Below are 19,987 nucleotides of genomic sequence, written 5' to 3'. Positions count from 1 at the left end.
TAATGAACCAAATTTTAAGGGAAATACAATAAATCGATGAAGAATTATATTAAGATTTGTTTCAATTTTTCATTAAATTTATTGTTTTAACGTATGTAGTTTTATTGTACTTTAAACTTAGTTGTTTTTAGTGCAATTTTTGGAAGCTTTTTTGGTGAGTTTTGTCTGGTCTAATTTCTCTAAAATTTGCTAGGAATTTATTGAAATCACAAGTTTGATGGCTAATCTCTGCACAATGTCCTAGAGGTTTTTTAGGGCATTGAATCTATACATACAGCCAAAAAACCAGTTTAAATATCACAAATCAAGATTTCACGTCAAATTTTCCTGCCAAATTTTGGCACCAAAAAATCCAAAAAACCACACTAAAAATAACTACCTTTTAAACTACATGTTAAATTTCATTAAATCTATATGTAGTTGTCTAGTTTTATTGCACAAGTAAATTCTTTTAAACTACATATTAGGTTTTCATTAAATCTATGATTTTAAAGTATGTAATAAATTATGTTTTCTATAGAATTTTAAAATGTGCAGTTTTATTTAATAAAAAAAATGTTTTAATGTTTATGTTAAAGTTTGTTAGGATTAATTAAACAAAATCATAATACATTATATATATATATATATATATATATAATTTAAAAGCAGAGACAAATTACTGTATTACTGTCCTATTTTATTTTGAAATTACAATTTAGAATTAATAATTTTTTAATTCTAGAATTAAACTTAACATTACCATTACCATATACCCCACAGAAGAAGAGAGTCAGTTTTTGGGTTCCCAGCTTCTTCACAATCTGTAATATTTTGGGTTTATTGAGATGGTTGTATCTCAACATCTGTGTTTGAGTGCTCAACACCTAAATGGGAGAGAGGGTGAAGACAGTCTGTACTTTTTGAGAGCAGGGTTGAACTGGGTCCTGCAGATAATGGGTGTTGCGCTGGTGGCCTGTTTGGCTATTTTAGGGATGGTTTGGAAGCGTAGGAGGACATGGTCTTATTGTGAGGGTTTGCACGAAGAAGATGCAGGCCAAAGAGCTCAGGAAACCCAATGCTGTAAAGGATTCAATACAAGAGGTAACTTTAATGATATTTCTTCATTTGTTTGGAATTTTGGATTGCACTAAAGTTCCTTTTGTTTGATTGAAATTGGTGTCAATTGTTTTAACTTAATTGGGTTTTCATTTATTTAGATCACATTCAAATCGTTTGCCCTCGGCTGAGATGGGTTTCATTTGTTTTCAAATTTGATACAGCAGATTGCAGATCAGCACGCATTATTTGGGATGATATCCACATTTCATCTCAGACTGAAACCAGAAGTCAGAAAGTTAGAACTGTGAAGTCAAAAAGTTCCATGATTTCTCAGGATTCTTGTAGCTCCCCCAGACGAATCTTGCTCGTGGAAGACAGACAAATCAACAGAGTAAGTTATATCAGGACTAAATCTTTGTTTGGTTTTAGGATACTACTTGTGGCCATACAAGCTTAATTTACCTAGAGCTTGCTGCTGAGATCTCATTCATTATTTTTCACTGAATCAACCTCAGATAATTTTCGGGAGGGTGCTTCAAAGCCTTAATCTTTACTATGAAGAAGCTAAGAATGGGAAGGTAGCAGTGGACTATTTCAAGCAGGGCAGAACATATGATCTTGTGTTAATGGACAAAGAGATGCCTGTTATGGATGGGCGTGAGGTATACAACTTTTAAATCTTTAAAACTTATAATTTTGAAATTTTGTTTATTTTGTCTGTGCTACTGAATTAATCATCTCAACCATCTCAGTTTTTAAAACTTTGGGTTCACTCTTATCACCGAAATGACTGCTTTAATTTCAGGCAACAAGGCAAGTGAGATCAATGGGAGTCAAAACACCCATTGTTGAACCTACAGCAAATACTTTGCTATCTCATAAAGACCTCGTCTTTGAGGCTGGTGTTGATGATTTTCAAGCAAAGGTATGCATTTTCATGTTGGATGTGCATCCCATTTTATTTATTTCTGAACGATATTGGATATTTGTTACCAATGCATCCAAATTCTGATATATGTTTGTTATCTATATTATCTGGTCCCTTTGCAGCCTCTGTCCAGAGACAGACTTGTACAATTACTAGATCAATATCGCGTGGATGGTTGTGCTGGCAACAGAAGGGGTTGAAAGAGTTTCAAGGTTTCAATGTATTATACCCATGGCTTCTTTATGAAAAAAAACAGTTCAGATTGCAGGTTGCCTGCTTTGTAAGTCTTGATCTGCATTATTGCAGTGATTTGATTAAGCGATGAGGAATATGGTTTTAGGGTTTCCAAGCATTTACAATCCCGCAATCCTGCTGAGCAACATTGAACTTTTCTCCATCTTGGGGAAGGCAGGCTAGAGCTGGAAGTAAAATGTGAACAAGTTATGGAAAGTGCATAAACTGGTATAAAGCAAATCATTATTTTTTTTCAAACAGCAGTGTCAAAGCTGAAGTTGCAGCACTATTAAAAGGCTGGAAATGAGTCTTGGCGGGGAGATAACAATTATTTCTCTTGACTATCCAAGTTATACTCAATTGATCTTCTATGAAGTACTTTGGTCACAGGCAAATTTCAAAATTGAAATATGTTAGTAATAATTGTTCCTTTGTATGGTTAATGTCAGTAGCTCTGTATTGTATTGGGAAAAATTGAAATTGAAATTAAGTTTATTTCATTAGCGATGCATTTGTCCTGTGGTAAGTATTCTGATGGATGCATTAACAAGCCCTAACACCATGTCATAATTTCAGAAATTCCTTCTCAAGATCAATCAAAACGGGTTTGAGCCACACACATTGGCAACAGGCTGGGATCAACAAGAAGACTTATGAGAGAGCTTTTAGTTTTTTTAGTGCAGCCGAACGAGTGGGTCTTTGGGAAATGCTTTTCAAAGTTTTTAACTCCGCCGCCTATATGGGTGGCCTGCACAATTTTTATCTATAATAAGCATTTATTAAATTTTGTTACCATTTTTCGGTGGCAGGATCACCAAATTTACAATGGTTATTTGAAATGTGTTTTAAAGTCATCTTGCAAAATTGAAATATGTTAGTAATAATTGTTCCTTTGTATGGTTAATGTCAGTAGCTCTGTATTGTATTGGGAAAAATTGAAATTGAAATTAAGTTTATTTCATTAGCGATGCATTTGTCCTGTGGTAAGTATTCTGATGGATGCATTAACAAGCCCTAACACCATGTCATAATTTCAGAAATTCCTTCTCAAGATCAATCAAAACGGGTTTGAGCCACACACATTGGCAACAGGCTGGGATCAACAAGAAGACTTATGAGAGAGCTTTTAGTTTTTTTAGTGCAGCCGAACGAGTGGGTCTTTGGGAAATGCTTGTTCAAAGTTTTTAACTCCGCCGCCTATATGGGTGGCTTGCACAATTTTTATCTATAATAAGCATTTATTAAATTTTGTTACCATTTTTCGGTGGCAGGTTCACCAAATTTACAATGGTTATTTGAAATGTGTTTTAAAGTCATCTTGCAGACAGTTTGTCTGGGAGAGGATTCTAATTTTGCTTTATTTTTGTTACATCGAGAGTGATTGTATATACCATAATTTATGTTGTTAAATAATTTATAGATTTTTTTGAAATATTTGGTTAAATTAAGTTGAATTGTGTTTTTCTCATTTTATGAAAATGACTAATTTTAATTTTTAATCAGAAATTGGAGATATAACAAAAATGGGATTTGTTGATTAACCTTGTACTTATAAGTTTTTTTAATAAATGATTTAGGATTACATACTCTAATTGATTTTGATCTTTTCACATACTGCCTTGGGCATTTTTCCTAATCTCTATTTAATTAGAGTTTGAGAGGCTTTCCATGTCAGATAGTGTAATAATTCTACATATATGCTATGTTTCATCTTTCTTAGATCTCAGTGTAATTATGCTTCCATAGAGTAAAATGCTCAACTTGATGTGTCCCTTTTATAGCAAAATCTAGATTTAGAGTTGGATTCCATTATTTTCGAATATATTATTCTTGAAGATGTATATGTGATGTATGGATCCATTAAGTAATGGAATGCTGTAGCATTGGATTAAATATAAATAGATATCTATGTTCTGAAAAAGAGAGGTTCAACTGGTGAACCTGGTAACGGAAAAACCCCAAATAAAAGTGAATGAACAAATAGGATGTCAAGCAACTGCCATGAGTAACCTGCAAGCAGCAACTAATAGATCAATTGTCACTTAGTTGGAATCATATGGGTATATCTCCCCCAAGCAATTCTGCACTTTTATCTTGAATCCCATCAACACTTTCTTCAACAGCTAAGGGCACAGTTTTAACCTGCCCACAAAAACAAACAAAAGCACATTAGACCCATTCCAAATATCAACTTATATAAATGGATGTATATGGTTGAATTTAATTGAATATTTTCATTTACATCCTCATGAGGCCATGTACGATCTATGGAACCATATGAAAAATGAAAATGTTTATATGAAAAATCAAATCTATCCCTAAACTTACTTTTCATAGATACGCTGTAGACCAGCATCAAAGATCTTGTTCCATTAGGTGGGATCTATCTCGCACCTCTCAAAAAATCAGGAATCTGTTCACTTGTAGAATCCCCATGGTATGGGGATCAATATGGAATCCAGACACCCCATTCACAATAATTTCAGCAGGACCTCCAGTACATGTTGCAAATGTGGGAAGACCACATGTCATTGCCTCAACAACTTATTTCCCCTCAGTTCAAAAGGGGATAAAAACCTGAAATCAGATTCCGTTTTAAAGGAAGCACCTGAGCCAGATTGAGAGGCGCTACCAGTTTAAGTCCTAACAAAAGTAAAACCCACTTTACTTGCTATTATTTGAAATAAAATCTATATTATAATGATGATTTACTGAGTAACACAGAGGCCGACCCATAAGAAAATGAAAACATTATGAGAAAAGACGTTCATTTTCAATTATATTCGTAAATGGGACTCAAGAGGGACCAAACTGTTCCTCTTCATGATATTAACATGTTACAAGCTCTCAAATAATGTGTATAAACAAATTCATTGAGTGTGAGACAAGTTCATCACACAACATCTGTAAGCCTAACAAGACAAAATTTGCAGGTTACCATTTCTGAGAAGCTAGACAAGTTTGCAACATGATGACATGTAACTATATTACTTTCAATCATGTCTAGCATAAGGACTCCTTTGTTGTATTTTGTCATTCCTCTTCTCTAGAAACCCCAGAAGAGAAAACTCTCGTTTGACTTGAAGGGGCACTGCAACACCCATTGCAATTGGACATTAGGTGGCTTCTATTTATTTTTAAGCACTAGGTATTCGTAAACAAATTAGATTAGTAATCATGGCTAGTCAGTCACAAGTCTAGTTACTAGGTTTTACTGTCTAAGTAGATTGGGTGAGGCTAGGGGCTGCTACAGGTGATGTGGAGAGACTAACCTGGGTCATGTCCATGTCATAGTGAGCGAAATTGATGGGCATTGAAGGTGTAGACGAATAGGATGAGGGAGTCCAAGAAGTTCATTTTCAATTATATTTGTAAACTAGACTGAAGAGGGACCAAACTATTCCTCTTCATGATCTTAACATGTTACAACCTCTTAAATAATGCATATAAACAAATTCATTGAGTGTGAGACAAGTTCATCACACAACATCCATAAGCCTAACAATACAAAATTTGCAGGTTACCATTTCCGAGATTCTAGACGAGTTTGCAAAATGATGACATGTAACTATATTACTTTCAATCATGTCTGGCATAAGGACTCCTTCGCTGTATTGCATCATTCCTATTCTCTAGAAACCTCAGAAGAGAAAAATCTCGTTTGAATTGGAGGGGCACTGCAACAACCATTGCAATTGGACATTAGGTAGCTTCTATTTATTTTTAAGCACTAGGTATTCGTAAACAAATTAGATTGGTAATCCTGGCTAGCCAATCACAAGTCTACTTACCAGGTTTTACTGTTTAAGTAGATTGGGTGTGGCTAGGGATGGCTAAAGGTGATGCAGAGAGACTGGCCTGGATCATGTCCATGTCATGGTGAGTGAAATTGATGGGTGTTGAAGGTGTAGATGAAGAGGATGAGGGAGTCCAAGTTGTATAAAAGGAAGCACAAGTAGTTTAAGTTCAAGCAGAGTCATAGCCAGTTCCCTTTTTTGATCCATAATAAGAAGAGCCCATTCCAACCTTGGCAGATCCAATCACAGATCATCTAGTTACAGATCCTCCAGTTGAAAAAACCCCAGATAAATGTGAATGAACAAATATGGTATATAAACACCACTAACCAGATTTCAGATTTCAGTACTTCTTTCAAGTTTGGCACCTCTAAAAAAAATTCAGCAATTTGTTCACTTGTAGAATCCCCATGGTATGGATCAATATGGAAACGAGACACCACATTCACAATAATAAAATTAAATGAAACCCTTACCTCCTTGTGGGCTGGTCTCGTTATGCCGTGAATTCGCTCGACTGAATGAAACCCTTGTTTAGAATGTCTATGAGAGGAGTAGGCTAGCCTCACTACATCGTGAGTTCGGCCAATTGAATAAAACCCTTGTTTAGAAGATCAATATGGAATCAAGACACCACATTCACAATAATAAAATTAAATGAAACCCTTACCTCCTTGTAGGCTGGTCTCGTTACACCATGAATTCGGTCGACTGAATGAAACCCTCATTTACAAATGAAATAAAATGTCTATACATCCAAGCCTTTTGTCTCCAATCCCATCGACACTTTCTTCAATAGCTAAGGGCACAGTTTTAACCTGCCCACAAAAACAAACAAAGGCACATTAGATTTTCCCAGCTTTCCCCAACTAGAACAGGTAAAAATGATCATAATACCAACATATCCGCAAATCAAGTATACCAATGCCACTAACCAGATTTCTGTACCTCTTTCAAGTTTGGCACCTCTAAAAAAAGTCATCAATTTTTTCACTTGTAGAATCCCCATGGTATGGATCAATATGGAACCCAAAAACCACATTCACAATAATAAAATTAAATGAAACCCTTACCTCCTTGCAGGCTGGTCTCGTTACGCCGTGAATTCGCCTGACTGAATCAAACCCTTGTTTAGAATGTATATGAGAGGAGCAGGCTAGCCTCATTACAGCGTGAATTCGGCCAGCTGAATAAAACCCTTGTTTAGAAATTAAATAGAATGGTGTCCAAAAGAGGAGTGAGGGGAGTATTTACACCAAATGCTGTATGGAAGGGGTCACCCACCAATAAACCTTGGATGTTCTTGCTTCTCTACGATCTGGTCTGGTTGTGTCACTACGGCCAACTACTAGAAAGGGCTTGCACTAATCTAGAGTTTGAAATTGTGTTGTTATTAGAGTGTTTCTGGGTGATGCAGTTACATGAAGGCAAAGCAAGAACTGGCTGAGCGAGTCCCAACCAATTCAAATCAATCAACAATTGAGGATAATCCAATGGTCTAACAAAGGATCTAAGGGCGCAAAGTGATAACAAAAAAGTGGAGGGCGCAAAGTGATAACAAAAAAGTGGTTGGGGGAGTTGATTTCAGAGGAAAACACCTTCCAGCGTAAATATAGTTTATGGAGGATAATTTAATTTACTATCACCTTCTTATAAAGTATAATATAAATCATAAAATTTAAAATTAAACTAGAATAAAAAAAGAAAAACACTCTTTAAATGTAATAATTTATTACATGGAGCTTATATAAGAAAAATTATTATAATAACTCTTAAGGTAGGCTAGATTATCTTCACTGTTAATTTATTTTTGTTGGTTATAATATTCTCTGAGGTAGTTTATTTTTTATTTTTTGATGTTGTTTATCTTATTGATAGTATCTTCCAACTTGTCCGCATGGGGTAGCTCAAGTGGCAATGGCCGTGGAAATGAAATTTCACCGAACCGGAGATCTTGGGTTCGATTCTTGTGCTACCCTCCCTGGGAATGGGGTGAATAACGGACATGTAAAAACTCGAAAATAAGAAGGTCCCACCTAAGCTTACAAAAAAAAGATAGTATCTTCCAACTTGTTATTATGTTGGTCAAAATATTTTGTTTGTTGTTGAATTATATTTGGTATACTTTTCAGAGTTTGTTCCTCAGGCTTGCCCGCCAATATCTTGATATTGGCCATAAAGATATTGGCCATATATATATATGAAAATTATACTACCACATATGTTATATATAATTTTTTTTTATTTTTCTTTGTAAAACTTGTTCTTCAGGATTTTGATATTGGCTATATATAATATAAAAATTACACTAAAAAATATGTTATATGTAAATATTTTTTATTTCGGAAATATGTTATTTGTAAACATTTTTTTATTTAATAGGAAGTTATTAACATTTTTATTTAATAGAAAATTGTTGATTTTTTATTCCTCAAAAATAAATAACTAAGTTATAAAAAAAACGTGTATAATGAATTTATAATCTAGGTTGTTTGTTTTTGAATCGAAGGTCTTTAACAGAAGCGGTGATTCTAAAGGCGGCGGATCATCGTTTGATATTCCAGTTTTTAATTTAATTGTGAACGTGAGGCACGCAAGGTCTGAATCTGGGTTGATCTCGCATTATATAATATAATTCATAGTTCTCTGATACTTATAAACAAATTTAATATAAAACGGTGAGTGGTTATCTAGTGTCCGCGTGAAGAACAAGAAAATACATAACATATGAAATTAGTGTCATTGACATTTTATGAATGATCAAATGTGTCAAAGTGAGGGATTATTTTTTTTGGTGGGTCCTGTCTGTTGAAAAATCTATTAGTTAGAACCTTCTTTGGTTTGGTCGTTTTGGTCGTGGGTAACTGAAGAATTCAAAGGTGGCGAAGTTATTGGAGCGCAGATATGAACACTATCGTTTTGTTGACATCGCGTTCCAGTAAAAGCCAAAGGAGAAAGTAGAAGCCGTCCTTCATTTGATTTATAATACACGCTGCTGTATAGGGACGGGATAAGGCGTGGATCACGTTTTAAATTTCGTTGTTATCTGTTGAATAAAATTTTGACAATACACAGCAGCTACTAAACCCCATTTCCATTCGCCTCACCAAAAGGCCTGGAATTTGACGTTCCACGTTCCACATAATTTTTCTAACATTTCTCAATTTCATGACGTGTAGATGACGTGTAAACGTTTAAGTTACTTGTGATAAAATCCTTTGCTAATCAAATCAGTGAATTACAAGTGTACAAATAGAGAGGCACTAATCACATCAGTGAATTACAGGTGTACAAATAGAGGATCAAATCTAAAGATTTGCACACTTCTTAGATTTTGACAAATAACTGTGATTGCTTTTTTTTATTAACATGGGTATATTTAAGAGATAAATGCAGAGAAATGTATACCAAAGCAAGTTGTTGTTTCTAATTCTACCCATAAATCTTGGTTTTTGTGCTTTTTTTTTTTATTATTTTCTTTCACATAATGTTTGCTAACTTAATAAATTTAAAATAACAGGTACAGAAACCAATTGGCAGTCACCAAATTTTCAAGAGATAAGCAAAGTAAATTTGAAATTCTATGCTTATCCCACCACTGCTATGGAAAAAATTGAACAATAATATGGTCATACATAGTATTATGGTTATAGGTAATAGATAGGTAAAATAAATTTGAAATTCTATGCTTGCTGACCACTATTATGAAAGAAATTCAACAGTAATATGGCCATACACAGCGTTAATTATGGTCATAAGTAGTAGTAGCATTCTTCTGCATAATGTTTGCTAACTTGCAATAAATTTAAAATAACAAATACAGAAACCAAATGGCAGTAACCAAATTTTCAATAGATAAGCAAAGTAAATTTGAAATTTTATGCTTGCTCACCATTGCTACGAAAGAAATTCAACAATAATATGGTCATCCATAGCATTAATTATGGTTATAGGCAATAGACAGGTAAAATAAATTTGAAATTCTATCCTTGCTCATCACTGCTATGAAATAAATTGAACAATAATATTGCAATACATAGAATTAATTATGGTCATAGGCAGTAGTAGCATTCTTAGCAGTAGGTATCTTGGTCTGAGTTGGTATAGGCAGTTGCACCAGTAGTAATTATTTATGTTTTGATGTTTTTGGGGCTTATTTTTTTGTATCAATTTTGTTTGAAGGTTGGTAGATATTTGATAAAATTATAAGTTTAACTTATGTAATCAGTAAAACAACCAAATATCACAATGTCACCCGCAATTGTATCCAGGAATTCCAAAACATATTCAAAATAGACCAGTTCAACAAAGTAACCTTGGCATAAGGCTTGCATTAGTGTTTGAACTTCACTCTTTCTCATAAAATAAAATTTTGATGATAATTAGTTTCTTTTATTATTATTATTTTTTTGTTATATAGAAATTTATGAAGTACAAAATTATGAAATTACTATTATTATTATAGAAAGTTATGATGTATAAAATCTATAATCACGTAGAGATCCATTTTAACTTTGGATTTATGAAGTATTTTTAATTATTTTTTTTCACTTCAAATAATAATTACCCTTAGGTTTTGTCAATCCTCTATAAGCTTATGCTTTAGGTTGGTATATATATATATAGTTCCCTAATTAACATGCCATTGAAATGTTTTAACAGTAAGAAATTTGTTGCAGCCATGTTGGGTGATGACCGCTCATGTGGCAAGGCTTGGAAGCCTTATGGTTCAAGCTTGCAGTGACTAGGGTGGTCACGCTCAGGCATAATCTCACCATTATGGAAAGGATTGAAGCTAGTACAAAGGTTGGGCTCCACCATCTTGAATATCATTTTCATACATCGCTAGTGATGGTTATATGCATGGATATATAGTGTGTTCCTACCATGTTAACCTAGGCTTTATTTTGGGGAAGTCAATGGAAGGATAGAAAACTGACACGCTTGGTGGTTCCATGTGATGGTAAAATTGTGATTTTTTTTTGTTTTTCACGATTGTCTTTTTAAGTTTCAATCATGTAGTTCTATGGTCGCGCCTAGGTGTTGTACTATCGTATTCATTTTCTTTGTGGCATTTGTTCCCCTCAAGCAAGGCTACTAGTCTACCTTTGTGTGTGGCCCCTAGGATATCCAAGTGGAAACCATGCTAGAGTCTACCATTGTAGGTTGGGTTAACCATTTTGTTAGGTCCTTTTTCACTTAAGCTAGTGCTATGCCCTTCTTAGAAACAAGGGAGGTCTCTTTAAATGAAATTCAACCCTGTCGTGTGCATGCATTGAGAAGGCTTTCTAGGGAAAGTGACTTAGTCCATTATTGGGCCTCCTTTAACCTCTCCTTAGTCTAGAAAAATTTTGATATAGAGGCACACAAGGCCAGGCAAGGTATTTATTGATATCTATAGGTGGGTGGAAATATACTCCGATCCCTTACACATATTCATTTAATATGGTTCACAATTAGTCTAGTAGCATGGAAAGGGGTAGGAGTGGACAAGGCAGTGTAGTTGCAAACTGTGAGGTGGAAAAGGAGGTGGTTAGAATCACACAGGGCTAAACCTACCCTCTCGTGTGTATATGGCAGTGGAGGAAGTGGCAAAAACATTCTTCACTAACACCCCTCTAACTGTCCAAGCATAATTAGAGGAAAAGGATGAAGCACGTCTAAGGTGTTGAATCCTATTAGATGTGGGAGTTATTGGGAGAAATGGGAGACTGGATTTGAGACATTGGCTTCTCTATACATGAAAAACCAAGTATCTTCACGCAATGGATGTTTACTGGTAGATAAATACTATATTTGGGCATGTATTGAAGGAGAGAGGGGGAGCTCAACAAAATATGTAAGTCCAATTTTGGGAAGTCCTACGAAAAATCAACATATTGGACTAGAAGATCAACATCATAGTTAAACACGAAGATAATATTACGTTTACTAAAGATAAAGTAGAATATGGACCTTCAAAACCCATTCAGGTGGATTCCCATATAAATTAACTCTTACATGACTCACCTGTTTAATTTCTCATTTGTATATAGAAGCACTAGTTATATTTCATGTTGTCACTTTTATGGTATCAAACGATATGGTAGAGATCAAAATTTAGGGCACTCAACTGAATTTGGTATGGTAATAATGTTTTTCTCAAACAATACTAGTTTTTTTCCATCAAAATAATTATGGTTGTGTTGGTGGTCTCAGTTTTCGAAGTGGAAGGCTAATATAAACAACATGATAAATGAATGTAGTTTTATTTTTTGAAGTAATACAAATTAACCGTACTTATGAAAAGAAGAAAATAAAAAAGAAGAAGAGAACATTAAGGAAGTTTATATATGTGTGTGTGTGTGTGTAAAGATAAAGAGAGAGAGAGAGAGAGGGAGTTAAACAAAAAATAAATATGTGCTTGGGTACTAGCCTACCACTAGGGAAACTAGATGAGTAACATAGGGGAACAACTAATTTTTCAAAGGCAACACTAAAGAGTAAAACCACACGTCTATATGTATATACTTTACTGCCTAGCCTATATTTAAAATTAAAATGATTATCAAATTTAGTGCTAATGAAAAGAAAAAAAATGTAAATTCTTGACATGATTACCCAAAGGGTGAGTCCATTTGTTGTGCCATTAGATAATCTTATTTTTCATGATAATCAGGGAATTATAGGTTGTCTATCTTCTATGCGAGTCATGGGACCTTGCAATTGAGTTTTTTTTCTCTTGGAGCTGGAGAGAATTTACGCATAACATGATTCACTATTGATCCTCACTCATTTCCACCATGAACTTATCCATGATGGTTTTCATCTACCAATATACTGCCATTATCTAAAGATATTTGTTGCATCTTCCTTTGCTAGTTCTAGTATTAGGGATCCATTTACTCAAATTTTCTTTCTATTTCATTATCCTAGATGAATTATCTTTCTATCCTTGCTTCTGCCTATAAAATATTAATTCATTTCTATCTTCTAGAGGTGTCTACTCTTAATAAGTAGGAGTCAAGTTTTCAAAATTTATTTGAGCACGGGTTTGGGGGGGGTCCTCTATGAGTATTAGGGATCCATTGACTCAAATTTTCTTTCTATTTCTTTATCCTACATGAATTATCTTTCTATCCTTGCTTCTACCTCTAAAATATTAATTTATTTCTATCTTCTAGAGTTGTCAACTCCTAATAAGTAGGAGTCAAGTTTTAAAATTTATTTGAGCACGGGTTTGTGGGGGTCCTCTGTGACTAGGCTTGGTTATGTTGTGCTAGCTCACACCACATGAAGGAATTCTTCGAAGAATACTAGTAACATAAGTACTGAGTCACGGTAGCAAGTTGATGCAAAGCAAGGAGTCAAGGTCATAGGAGAAATGAGTCAAGGTAATAATTTGACAAAAATAAAGGATTCAAGGTACTAGAAGAAAATAATCAAGGTAGTAGGCTGACCATATGGGTAATAAGGTATTGCATGGAGGGAAGAGAGGCTGACAAGATATGCCACCTTGAAAACACAAAGGAGAGGTGAAATAAATGGGAGGTGGCCTTAGTGATAGACACCTTGAATTGAAGAACAATAAGCTCCAAAGTTAATTACCATGAGAAAGATATTTGTCAAGCCAAAGGAAGGAAGAATACTTAAATATGACGAGGATCAAATGCATACTGGGAGTTGAGAAAGGGGAGGGAATAGAATGTAGGATAACTCTCCTAACCGTAGTGTCATGGATAAAGCAAGAAAATAATTTTAGTAAATATATAAAATAGAGATAAATAGAGAGAGATGCTTACCCTCTTAAAAGAAGGGTTCTCGTATGGAGGTGCTACCTATTTTAGGTGTAATGGGAGCATGCTAATGATTTTTTAGGAATACATGTGTTCTTAAAACAAAAGCACATTCCATTTTCTAGGTCTAGCCCTTATTGAACCTCCATGCAAGGCTTCTAGCTTAGACAAAAAATGTGCATTCATTGTTTTTATAAAAGTGCATACTCATTATTTTATTGTGCACATGCTTTAAAAATGTGTGCATGTTTATTTTTCCATATAAAAAACAACCCTATGGGGTCTCATTATTCCCCAACACAATTGTTACACCATCCAACAAGTCCTTGCAAACCTAGCGTGAATGCATGCACACTCCTTGTAGAGGTTCAAGACTTCAGTTTTTCATTAGGTAGAGATAAGTCATGTTTCATTTTTCCTTTTTTGAATGAAATAAGGATATATTTCTTTTAAGATTTATTAAACACAATACCATGGCTAAAACCTAGAAACCAAATAAAAAAACAAACCCCATAAGAGAGCCACAATAAAATGTTAACCTAGAGTTAAATCCCAACCCACAAGCACATACTTAAAAATATTTAAGTCAATTAAAATATTGATTGAAGAGCTTAGGCACAAAAGGGAACCATGATGAGTCTCATCATTTTCCATTAATCACGCCTATAGTCAATTGACGAATATCACTGAATATAGGGCCAGGATGAGAGAATTATAACCTACCAGATTTAGTATAAAGCAAGTTAAATCTTTGAGTATCACCAAAAAAATGATTGTGGGGTTAATTATTTACCCAATAACCAACTAAACCCATGATCCAAGGAAGATATATCTTTACATGGATTAGTGCACATTTGATCCATGGAAATAGAATTGGAAGAGACATTGGTTTATGATTTTTATCAACCTCCTTGTAATAATAAAGAGATTCCATTATATTTCCTTCGAAAATTATAGCTCGAGTTCATAATTGGTATCCGCATTAAATATTTTGACATTAGTGAGTTTCATGGAGTTGGCCTTAGATTTTCCCAAGACCAACCAAATGTTAGGCATAGTCCATTAAGAGGGACCACTTTCTTGTAGGTTTATTCTCACCCCCCATAGGAACCTCAACTTTCATATTTCCTTACTGACACTAGAAGTTCTATACCATGTCTCGCACGTAGTCTAGTGTAGCATAGTTCATTTGTGGTGGCCTCTAGGAAATACTAGATCCATCTTAACTCCGGATCTATCAAGCACTGAGAGGGATCAATCTCTCGAGGGGAAAACCTATTTTTGGAGTGAAAAACATGAGGAAAGGTTTTCACCTCAAGAGATTTGATCCCTCTAAGCTCTTGATAGATCTGGAGTTACGATGGATCTAGTCACGTGCGACCAAATAAAATCTAATGAATATATGATTTATCAATAATATGTAAATTTATCTAACATTAATATAATCATTTTAAATATGACAAATATGTCTCATATTAATTTTAAATTTTCTTAGTTACCTCAGTTGTTGAGATAATAAATATTGTTAATAACATTAATGATGAAATAAAAATTTTGAATGTAAAGTGACAATGTAATAGTGTTGAATGATAGAAAATGTGAATAATAAGAATATATTCAATTACAAATAGTCTTCATTGTGATTAATCTCAAACTATATTCTTCTAATATTCTTATTTTGACCATTCTTACCTTTGTCATCTTTTCATATCGATTATATGAAAAGGACACGTTAAATCGTAAACCATTTAAATATTTAGCTCGAGCTATTCTAGTAAACATCATACATTATCTCTCTTTCTCTCCAATATTAATAGGTTGAATTACTATAACACAAAAATAAATGTACATTGTCAATAATGTTTTGTGCTTACACTAAAAACAATGCACAATGTTAATCCAATCACTTTAAAATTAATGTACCATCATACATCTAATTACATCAAATCAGAAACCAACATCTACACTAAAATCAATGCATCTAATGCAAGCAATCAAATAAGAATAGAAAACAACATTTACATTGAAATCATTGCATCTAATGCAAGCAATCAAATATGTTTAGAAATAAACATTTACACTCAAATAAATGCATCTAGTGCAAGTAAGAAAATAGTATTATAAACCAAGCATCTACACTAAAATGAATGTATCTAGTGAAAGTTAGTAAATAGGATTATAAACCAACATCTACACTGAAATCAATGCACTAGAGCAAGCAATCAAATAGGATTAGAGATCACCATCTACACTGAAATCAATGCATTTAGTGCAAGCAATCAAATGGGATTATAAATCATCTACATTGAAATCAATGCATCTAGTTCAAGCAATCAAATATTATTAGAAATCAACATCTACATTGAAATTAATTCACTTAGTGAAAGAAATCAAATACGATTAGAAATCACCATCTACACTGAAATCAATGCATTTAGTGCAACCAATAAAATAGGATTAGAAATCGTCTACATTGAAATCAATGCAGCCAGTGCAATCAATCAAATATCATTAGAAATCAACATCTACACTAAAATCAATGCATGTAGTGCAAGCAATCAAATAGGATTATAAATCACCATATGCACTGAAATCAATGCATCTAGTGCAATAAATCTTCTTCCCTCTCCCCCCCTTCCATCTATATCTATATCTCCCTCCATCTCTATTTCTTTGTCTCTCTATCTCAAACCCCTAAACACACATACACTCTCACTCTATATATATCAATCTATCCATCCCTCCCTCCCTCTCTCCATCACTCTCTTGTTCCATCTCTTCACTTTCCATCTATATCTCTATCTCCCTTTGTCTCTCTATATCAACCCCAAAACATACACTCTCTTTCTCCAATCTATCTATCTATCTTTCCCTCCTCTCTCTCTCTCTCTCTCTCTCTCTCTCTTCCCCTTCTTTCCCTCTCCCCCACTTCTATCTCTCTTCCCTCTTGATGTCCTCTCTCCCTCTCTCTCCATCTTCCTTCACTCCCTCTCTCTCTCTCTCCACATTTATCTCTCTATTTATTTCTTCTTACCTCCCTCTCTCTCCCCCTCCAACTCCCTCTCTCTTTCCCTCCCTCACTTCTCTCTCTCTCTTTCTCTCTCTCTCTCTCTCTCTCTCTCTCTCTCTCCAACTCTGTTACTATACCCCTCCCTCTCTCCACTCTCTTACATCCTCTCTCTCCTTCTCTCTCTATCTCTCTCTCTCTCTCTCCAACTCTGTTACTATACCCCTCCCTCTTTCTTCTTTCCCTCTCTCCCCCATTCTCTCTATATCTCCTTCTTTGTGTATTTATCTCACCCCCAAAGATACACACTCTCTCTCCATCTCTCCCTTTTCACTCCCTCTCTATCTCCACTTTTCACTCTCTAGGTATTTATTCTTCCCTCCCTCTCTCCCCCTCCATCTACCTATCCCTCCCTCTCTTCCTCCCTCTCTCCTCCTCTCTCTCAAGTCCTCTCTCTCGTACCTTCTCTCCTGCCTCCTCTCTTCCCCCATCTCTCTCTCTCTCTCCCCCCCTCCAATCCTCTCCCTTCCCCCACCACTCTCCTCCTCTCTCTCAAGTCCTATCTCTAGTTCTTCCTCTCTCTCTCCCTTTATATTCTACCTCCCCCCCTCTCTCAAGTCCTCCAACCCTCTCTCTTCCCCCATCACTCTCCTCCTCTCTCTCAAGTCCTCTATCTCTCTCTCTCTCTCTCTCTCTCTCTTTCTCTCTCTCTCTCAAACCATGTTACTATATCCCTCCCTCCATCCTACTCTCTCCTTCTCTCTATATCTCCTTCTTTGTCTCCTTATGTCACCCCTAAATATACACAATCTCTCTCTCTATATATTTCCCTTGTCACTCCTCTCTCTCTCCACTTCTCACTCTCTCTATATTTCTTCTTCCCTCCCTCTTCCCCCCTCTCACACAAGTCCTCTCTCTCTTCCCCCATCTCTCTCTCTCTCTGCCCTCCAATCCTCTCACTATCTCCCTCCCTCTCTCCTTCTCTCTCTCCCCCCTCCATCTTTGTGTCTCCCTCTCCCTCTCTTACCCTTCTCCACCTCTCACACTCCTCTCCCTCTCTCTCTCTTCATTCCTCCTCCCCCCTCTCCTTCAGTTTATCTCCATCTCTCCCTTATCACTCCCCTTATCTCTCCATGTCTATATATTAATATGAATATTAGATTTAATAATAATAATAAAAGTAATATTTTAATATTAATATTAGGGTTAATAATGTTTTATTTACATGGTATTAATAATAATTTGACCCATGGTATTTGGCATATAGGCTTCACCTAAATAAAACCTCTTTTTTGAGTTTTAGTAAGTATAAAGAGGTTTATGGAGTAAATATAAAAAGAGGTTTTATTTATTTACGGTACCTATAATTTATTTTTATTTTTATTTATTTATCATACCTCTTTTATTTACCATGTTATTTGGCCCATGGTATTAATAATTATTTGTCCCATAGGCTTCACCTAAATAAAACCTATTTTTTGAGTTTTCTTTAAATTAAAAGAGGTTTATGGAGTATATATATATATATATATATATATATATATATATATATATATATAAGTTTTATTTATTTACCATACCTCTATTTTATTTATATTTTTATTTATTTACCATATCTGCCGTTTATTATATTTCTATTTATTTACCATATCTCTTTTTTGAGTGTTCATAAACCTCTTTATATTTTAAATTTATATTTTATTTATACATAATAATAATTAGATTGATTTTTAAATATGACCGACATTGTTGAATGTTAAACATTATGTTTACGTTTACATTTATGTTTACATGTTTACTTGTTTATGTTCTTATGTGAGATCTACCCCCATACTAGTTTATATTTTAAATTTATATTGTATTTATACATAATAATAATTAGATTGATTTTTAAATATGGCAGACATTTCTAAATGTTAAACATTACGTTTAGGTTTACATTTATGTTTACATGTTTATGTGTCTATGTTTTTATGTGAGATCTACATTTTTATGTGAGATCTACCCCCATACTCGGTTGTAGAGCCCCTCTCCGTGCAATAAATACGAGCATCTTAGACCTCTAGGTATAGGTCCATCGAGCCACACTAATTATAGATGATCAATTCCATGTAGGAAAGTTGGTGTTTCTAATCCAAGTTGAGTAGCACCACATCTATGCTCTCATTATGGACATACTTTCCATGGTTAGATGGAGGATCCTATCCATGATATATTTATGGATTAGGTTAGTATGATTTTTAATTGATTTTAAATCATTAATTATATATTTGATTGTACAATTGAAAAATATTCAATAAACATAGCTTTAAAGTAATTCTTTCTAAATTTTATTTTTTTGCATGTGCAAACGCTACGAGAAGATACACCACTACCAATGTGGGAAGATGTTATTTAGGAGGAGCATATTAGACATGTAGGTATAGGGCCATCCAACAAAACTAATTGTAGATGATCAATTCCATGTATGCAAGTTGGTGCTTCTAATTCATGTTGAGTAACACCACATCTATGCTCTCATTATGGACATGCTTTCCATGTTTCGATGGAGGATCCTATCTATGAGATATTTATGGATTAGGTTAGCATGATTTTTAATTGATGTTAAATCATTAATTATATATTTCTTTGTACAATTGAAAAATATTCAATAAACATAGCTTTAAAGTAATTCTTTCTAGCTTTTATTTTTTGCATGTGCAAAGGCTACAAGAAGATACACCACTACCAAGGTGGGAAGATGTTATTTCTTCCAATCTCAATGTAGCCATGGATGCAACATTTGACATTATGAAACCTCACATCTGGGTATTTAAATTACTTTGTTCTTGTCTACTTCAGTGATAACTTAGCATGATTTAAAAATCTGTTGTTTTGTAAATATCCAATTTATTTAGGAGAAATCAATTTTAATTTTGTTGTTTCTTGACATGTCTACTGAATATTTTGAGCATTCATCTCCACCTGGGATTAGCATATTGATAAGCCTTACAAATATGTACAATTGAAGGCCCATCTGACCATCCTTCCGCACATTTTAACCTCTCTTTTTTCATTTGATGACATCTTTTCGAGCTATAATGCGTTCACTAGGAAGGTTAGGGAATATGTGTTATATCATGTAGCCTAATGCTTTGAATGTGAAGGGAAAAAAACATTCATTCAAAAAAAACACGTTGGAGACCAGAAAGAGAATATTTAGGAG

The 19,987-nt window shown here is 34.4% G+C and overlaps 1 protein-coding gene across 1 annotated transcript; it reads left to right on the top strand.

The window, feature by feature from the left end:
* Positions 1 to 816: 816 nt before the first annotated feature.
* LOC149249007 (two-component system protein A-like) lies at positions 817 to 2,169 on the top strand. Its single transcript, XM_089451649.1, has 5 exons — positions 817 to 1,083; positions 1,266 to 1,432; positions 1,557 to 1,703; positions 1,847 to 1,966; positions 2,092 to 2,169. Exons 1-5 carry the CDS (start codon positions 828 to 830, stop codon positions 2,167 to 2,169), a joined length of 768 nt encoding a protein of 255 aa, XP_089307775.1. The 5' UTR covers positions 817 to 827.
* The last annotated feature ends 17,818 nt before the right edge of the window (positions 2,170 to 19,987 follow it).

The sequence above is a fragment of the Pinus tabuliformis genome, chromosome 7, assembly GCF_031772625.1.
Source record: "Pinus tabuliformis cultivar Carrire ecotype Pingquan chromosome 7, CPIR1, whole genome shotgun sequence".
Lineage (NCBI taxonomy): Eukaryota > Viridiplantae > Streptophyta > Pinopsida > Pinales > Pinaceae > Pinus > Pinus tabuliformis.
Note: the sequence above shows the minus strand (reverse complement) of the source record. Positions and strands in the feature narration are given on the sequence as shown.

Coding starts and splice junctions, on each gene's coding strand:
- LOC149249007 (XM_089451649.1), top strand. CDS start 828: ATGGTTGTATCTCAACATCTGTGTTTGAGTGCTCAACACCTAAATGGG. Junction 1,433..1,556: donor AAGACAGACAAATCAACAGA/GTAAGTTATATC, acceptor AATCAACCTCAG/ATAATTTTCGGGAGGGTGCT. Junction 1,704..1,846: donor CTGTTATGGATGGGCGTGAG/GTATACAACTTT, acceptor CTTTAATTTCAG/GCAACAAGGCAAGTGAGATC.